Below are 6,319 nucleotides of genomic sequence, written 5' to 3'. Positions count from 1 at the left end.
TTCTTCTTCTTCTTCTTCTTCTTCTTCTTCTTCTTCTTCTTCTTCTTTTTTAAGAGAGAGAGGTGGGGGAGGCACAGAAGGAGAGTAAAAGTTTTTTAAATTAAAAAAAAGAGAGAGAGAGAGTCTCAAGCAGGCTCCATGCCTAGCGCAGAGCCTCACGCAGGGCTCCATCTCATGACCCTGAGATCATGACCTGAGCTGAAATCAAGAATCAGATGTTTAATTGACTGAGCCACCCAGGTGCCCCTTTTTAATTATCTATCTATCTATCTATCTATCTATCTATCTATCTATCTATCCATCCATCCATCCATCCATCCATCCATCTATCTCTCTAGGGTCTACAACTTCTTAAACATTTAACCAGCCTTCCTGTTCTTAAACCCACCTTTACCCCCACTTCCTGAGGATTCTGGTGCCACCATATGCTGAGTCTTCATTGGCTCTACCCAGCCAGCTCACAGATCAGATTTTTGGACTTCAGGGTTCAGACTTTTCTGTTTGCTTCCATTTGCTTTCTGTTTCACTGTTAACTTTTTTTGAGAGCTCTTTACCTTGTGCATTTTTGTCTCTTTAAAATCACTTTAAATTTAAATCTCAGGTTTCTTTGTGACTAGTTGTGTGATCTAGGAAGAGTAGTTAACCTCTCTATGTCTGTTTCTCTATTTGTAAATGCCAGTGGTAATATTTTCTTCCTCACAAGGTTGTAATGACAATTGAGTCCATTTATACAGAGCTCTTGGAAGAGCATCTGGATTATGGTAAATACTATGTGTCAGCTACTGACATTATTATTGAGAAAAGGAAGTGTGGCTAAAAGGAGTGCTGTTCATTTAATCTTCCATGTTTACCAGAAGTCTGTCCTCTGACTCCAGCTCTACAAGCCCCTATAGCCTAACTGCCTGACTTACTCCACAGCTTCTCAGGAACACATTCATCACATTTCTATTTTACTTCACGAAAGAATAATCCCCAAGTTAGAACAGTTAATCAAGTTTGAGAAAAATCTAAAGCTTCTCTGTTTTAAATGAACACAAGTATCCAGACACCAATTATTCATTTAATAAACATTTCCAAGAACCTATTATATCAAGGTGCTATGTTAAGTGCCTGGAAGACCCTTAAGGGGCTTACAGTTGAGCAGGGAAAGGAAAAGTAAGTAAACATGCAGTTACAGCACAGTGTGATAGATATGAAAAGGTAGAAGAGATAACATGCTTGCTTAAAAAAATTTTGCCAGTCGAAGTAACCTTGACTACTAAGTAGCAGTTAACCTGGCTGGGTGGAGGTGGGGGTGCAGCAGTGGGCATTTCAGAAGATGCATGTGTTATTAAGGTACAGATACGAATGAAGAGCAAATATGTAGCTCAGCAAATGGTTCGGTATGGCTGAAGCACAGAATGTGCAGGGATAAAAGAATGATAAGATACTGGAGAGGTAGGCAGGGGCCTGATCTCAAGAGGTCTTATAGTCCATTCTAGGAGGTTTGTTGGACTTTATTCTGGGGCAATAGTGAACTAATGAGAGTTTTCAGGAGATTCACATTTTAGAAAGGAAATCCTTAACTGTATCGTTGAGTTTGGTTTTGAGGGGTGATGAATTAAGCAAAGATAACGAGATTTCTTTACATCAGATTCCTCAGAGCCTTTGTTAATATGTACTGTGAATTTTTGAGAGAAATATACAAAATAAAGCACTCCCCAAATTTATTTGACCCTAATAATGTGGACTCTGTTCTTACTGCACACCACTTATTAACATCTCTTGAGACAGCAGGGTTCGAATATCAAAGTCTGGGAAATGTGGCACCCACTATTTGGTGCCTAACTAACAAGCACTTCCCTCTTGTTTTTGGTGGTACAATGTGATTCCATCTGAGGTGATCCTTTCCCCAGCTCCAGCAGTAAGTCCTGACTGGCCCAAACTGGTCTTGGCCGTCCCATCCCCCTTAACAGCAGCTGATGTAGGCATATGCATTCGATGCAAATGTGGCCATGAAAGGAAAGGGAAACTGTGCTGGAGGGACCCGAGGAAAGGCTTTTATAGAGATAGGCAGATGCAGTGTCTGTCGATGGCCACACCTGCAGGTAATGACTCTGAGTGATAAACAGAGCGAACATAACAGAGGAGATAAATGGGAAGAACCTGGTATGGTCAGAAGCCTTTAAAATTCTGAATTAACTCTGGGACTGCCCTACCTTGGATCTCTTATTTCCTTGTTGTATAAGCCACATTAAGTCGATATTTTGTTACTTTTATAGCTGAATTCCTTGTAACTGACAGAGAGGTTATCTTTAAATATCCAAGAGCTGTCATAAGAAGAGTAACTACGTATTCAGTGTAGTTTCATGTTTAGAAATAGGACAAGTGTGTGAAAGGAAGACGAGAATGGATTTCAGCTAGTCCATAAGGAGGAACCATCTAAAAAGGAAGAGGCTGACTGGTGAGAGAGGGAGGGCATTCCAACAGAGGCAATTTGGGTCAGGGATGAATTGTCCTAGAAATATTCAATCACGGAAATGTTACATGTCTGGGATAAAATAACAGAATGTCCGTGAGGTGAATGACTAAACGTCATGAACTGTAAGGCCTAATCCTACTCTATGAATCTGTTTAAAATGAAGAACCCTGAACTCACAGAATCAAACTAACTTATAATTTTAATTTGGAAGGAACCTTAGGGGCTTGGTAAAGATTAATGGATAGAGACACTGAATTTTGCAGAACGTGACGTCATCGTGCAATAGTTTATTGAAGGGAAGGAAGGAAAGTAAATAAATTTAAAGAGGTTAGTTAGACAACATCATAAGCTTGTTAGTGTCAGGGATGGGAATTCAAGTCTGCTAAAACTCCCAGGAAAATTTTCAAACACAACTCATCTTTAGAGATCTAGTTCATATTACAGTGTCAACATTTCTTAAGAAGTAGAGAAATCCTAATTAGTAGGCAAATTCAGTTATATCCCGCAGAAGCACAATTTGGCTCTATTGTTTGTTTTATAACTATGGCATACAAACATTTTAACTCGGGGATTCCATACTTACCTTTCATCTTCTTCAACTCTGAAGAAATTGTGTTAATGTTTTTAATTATGGCTTCCACATTTAGCTCATGGTCAGGAACATTATTCTTAAACATCTGATTTTAAAAGAGAAACAAAATGTATAAATTAGAAGCATTTACGTGCACTTTGAAAATACTTAAAGCTTTGGTATTTCTAAAAGGAAAATCTGTTATTTCAGAACTGAAATAATTCTGAAATGATAGTCAACATTACGGTTAAAATTCTAGTATAGTAAGTCATCAACTTGTTCGTATTTTCCAGCTGAAGACACCTCCAACTAGAATTCTTCTTTAATGAAACCAGATAATAAGATGGGGCCCTTACAATGGAAATGCAGAGGTCCCCTTTTCAGAAAGCCTCAGCACTTATAAACTACCTTATAATTGAGTAGTCGTATAAAAGTTTCTCTATTTTTGTTTATGTAAGACAGTGTATTCTTCTAACTGATTCTTGAATGACAGGGTCCACATTAAAACTCTAAGTTCATAGTAAAACTCAAAATAAGGTTCAATTATAATTTATAAACTAAGAAGATGGCAAAAGGACCACTTTTATTTTAGCTTTGGGAATTAGGGCAATACACTTTTTAAAAATTCTGGTTAACTAAAATGTGTAAATCAACAGGTTACCATGTTATATGTACAGTACCTATTTTTTTAACCAACTGTGCCAGGTACAAATACATAAACAGGTGGTTCACTAGAAACTAATCTCAGCCATTCAAATCTCTCAAAATGACTTGAAAAAATAAACCACAATTAGCATACACCACTCCAGCAGTGTGAAAGGCGGGCAGTTACGTACGGGTCAGGCTGCTTGTCCAAAATAATGGAAACAAACTAACCGTTAAGTCAATTTCTGGTCTCTGCTTTCTCCTGAGTCGAGGAATTTATCCTACTTCACTCACTTTAGAGCCACTACAAAGGTATAAAAGTTTCATTTTCCAATGAATAAAATATATTTTGCATCCACCTACAGTACCCTGGAAGCCATAAAGGGAATGGTAGCTATCTTACTTGGTTGGGTATAACAAATCAAAAGATTTGTGTTTGGGATGGGGGGGAGAAAAGCTGATTAAAATAAAGAGGGTGGAGAGAGTGTAATTAAAGAGCTTTAAGAATGAGGAATGGTTGTAAAAAAAAAAAAAAAAATTAAAAAACCTAGAGGGAAGTAGAAACTACACGGACAGAGAAATTCCAAGACACTTGACCCTCCCATCCCGGGTCTGGTCATCCAGCACCCTCGAGTGTGCCCTTGCACGCGAGGGGTCGGAAGGCAGAGCTGGGGCTGGGCGCCACTGGACTGGAGAGAGGTCAGAGGTGTGTCAAGCCTTCCGTGGAGATCTCAGGTAGGCCACCGCTCAGAGGGAAAGGAGAGGCGGTCAGAGGGCATCCCCGAGGTGAGAAGTGCTGAGCGGGCTCTGGGGACAGAGCGACTAGTGGAACCAGAGGCCGCGATACCGTAGACAGAAGGCACTAATGCAACGAAGGCACTGACCTCCCGCCAGAAGGCCGGGAGGCAGGAGGGCTCAGGCCCTCGTCCTAGAAGCGAGGATCATCCCCACAGCTGTGGTTCTAAAGGCCAGCCCCGCCCTCTCACCCCAACCTGCACCATGGGGAGCCCCAAGGTGCCGCTGGCGCGCCCAGCCGCCACTTGGTGGCTGAAGATGCCCTCGAGGTTTCCACAGCCCTCCTGCTCCCAAACCGGATCAGGACGACGCAAAACGCACTCCGCGAGACCCTGGCCTTGCGACAACCACCGGCCCCTTCTGGAACCCACGGATGCCTGTGAGGAGCCCCGGGCCCTTGGGGGCGCGCCCATTTGGAGGCTGACGATGGAGTCTGAGGCAGCCTGGACACTTCAACAGCCTTCGCCTTGCCCCCAGACCGGATTAGGATTTACTTAAAACCCAGTACCCTTGGCTGGCCCACAAACCAACCCCGTGAGGACCCACCTGGCCAACCGTCACCAGAGCTCTGACAGCAGGTGGGGCGGAGCCGACTGCGAAGGGGAGGACTGTGCATCCTGATTGGCCAGCTTCTCTGCCTGCTGCATCCTGGGAGTTGTAGTCCCAGGCACGGCCCCGGCCGAGAAGGTGCTGGGTGCCGAGCTGGAAGGGACTGGCGCGGACCTGTGGGCAGAGAGGGAGGGTGGAGAAGGCGCTGACATTTTTGCTTCCAGTGTGCCAGGCACTGTGCTAGGTGCTTCCCAGCCCTTATCTGCATTTAATTTTCACAGTATAGGAGTGCGATTAAGGCTAGACCCTGGACTGAAACTGCTCAGGTTTGAATCCTACTCCAGCATTTGTTTAGCTAGAGAGATGCTGGTAAACAGTTTAATCATTTAGAGTTTAAGTGTCCTCATCTATCACGTGAAGATAATAATAACTGTCTTCTAGTATTCTTTTGAGGTTTAAGTGAGATAATGCCTCAAAGGGGCTTGGCAGATGATGTGCCCAATAAATGTTAGTTATTACCATTCCTATAAATTTTTATAGATGAGTGAAGAGTACAGGCCAGTGGAGATATACACTGGTCTCTTGCCAGTGGAAAAGCTGGGATTCAAGCTATCTTTGCTAGATTCCAAGAGGAATCCCTGGCACTGCAACCTCTGGGGCTGACTCAAAGACTTTCCCTCAGGAAGGCTTTAGACTAAGTAAGTCTTCGCCTTCTCTAAGCCTCCCCTATAATACCCAGCAGCTCTCAAACCAGTCTTTTCCTGACAACTGAGAGCACATAGTCTGTTGTTTATTTTATATTCAGTCACTTTCAGTTTGACACTGTGGAGTATGTTGTCTGATGCAGTGTTAGATGTACTTATTTCGCAGATCACTGACCTTAAACGCAGGTGTACTAATGCACATACAAGCATGCAAGTGACCAACACGTGGTGAGCAACATTTATTTTCTAAATTAAGGACATTAACAAAGCAAAAATAACTGCCATCACCGTTTTTATAAAAGCAGAGATAATTTGACATCCAAAAAGAAAGGAAGAAAGAAAAAAGAAGAAAGGTTATAGTAATTTCAGAGTAAGACCAGCTTAATAAAAATCTTACTGGATGTCTCCCCCTTGTATTGATTCAAACTAGTGAAAACTGCACCTCAGACGTGCATCCAGATTGTGTGTTTGGAAACGCCACATAGATTATAGCAGAAGGAGATAAGGTGTTTAAGAGAAGTAGGGTGAAAAGCATAGGTGGGTTGAGATAGCATTGAGACTGAGAATCCTGAAAATCCAGGGATGATGGGGGCT

At 42.3% G+C, this 6,319-nt stretch overlaps 1 protein-coding gene across 1 annotated transcript in view; it reads right to left on the bottom strand.

Moving 5' to 3' along the window:
• The window catches only part of CUNH5orf58 (chromosome unknown C5orf58 homolog), a 7,011-nt gene extending 3,873 nt beyond the window's left edge, over window positions 1–3,138 (bottom strand). Inside the window, exon 1 of the mRNA XM_035014049.1 lies at window positions 3,045–3,138. Within this exon, the coding sequence (XP_034869940.1) occupies window positions 3,045–3,138 (94 nt within the window). The remainder of the gene's footprint in view (window positions 1–3,044) is intronic.
• Between the last annotated feature and the right edge of the window lie 3,181 nt (window positions 3,139–6,319).

Source organism: Mirounga leonina, unplaced genomic scaffold (assembly GCF_011800145.1).
Source record: "Mirounga leonina isolate KUSES-001 unplaced genomic scaffold, KU_Mleo_1.0 Mir_104, whole genome shotgun sequence".
Lineage (NCBI taxonomy): Eukaryota > Metazoa > Chordata > Mammalia > Carnivora > Phocidae > Mirounga > Mirounga leonina.
This window is presented reverse-complemented; position numbering and strand designations above follow the sequence as displayed.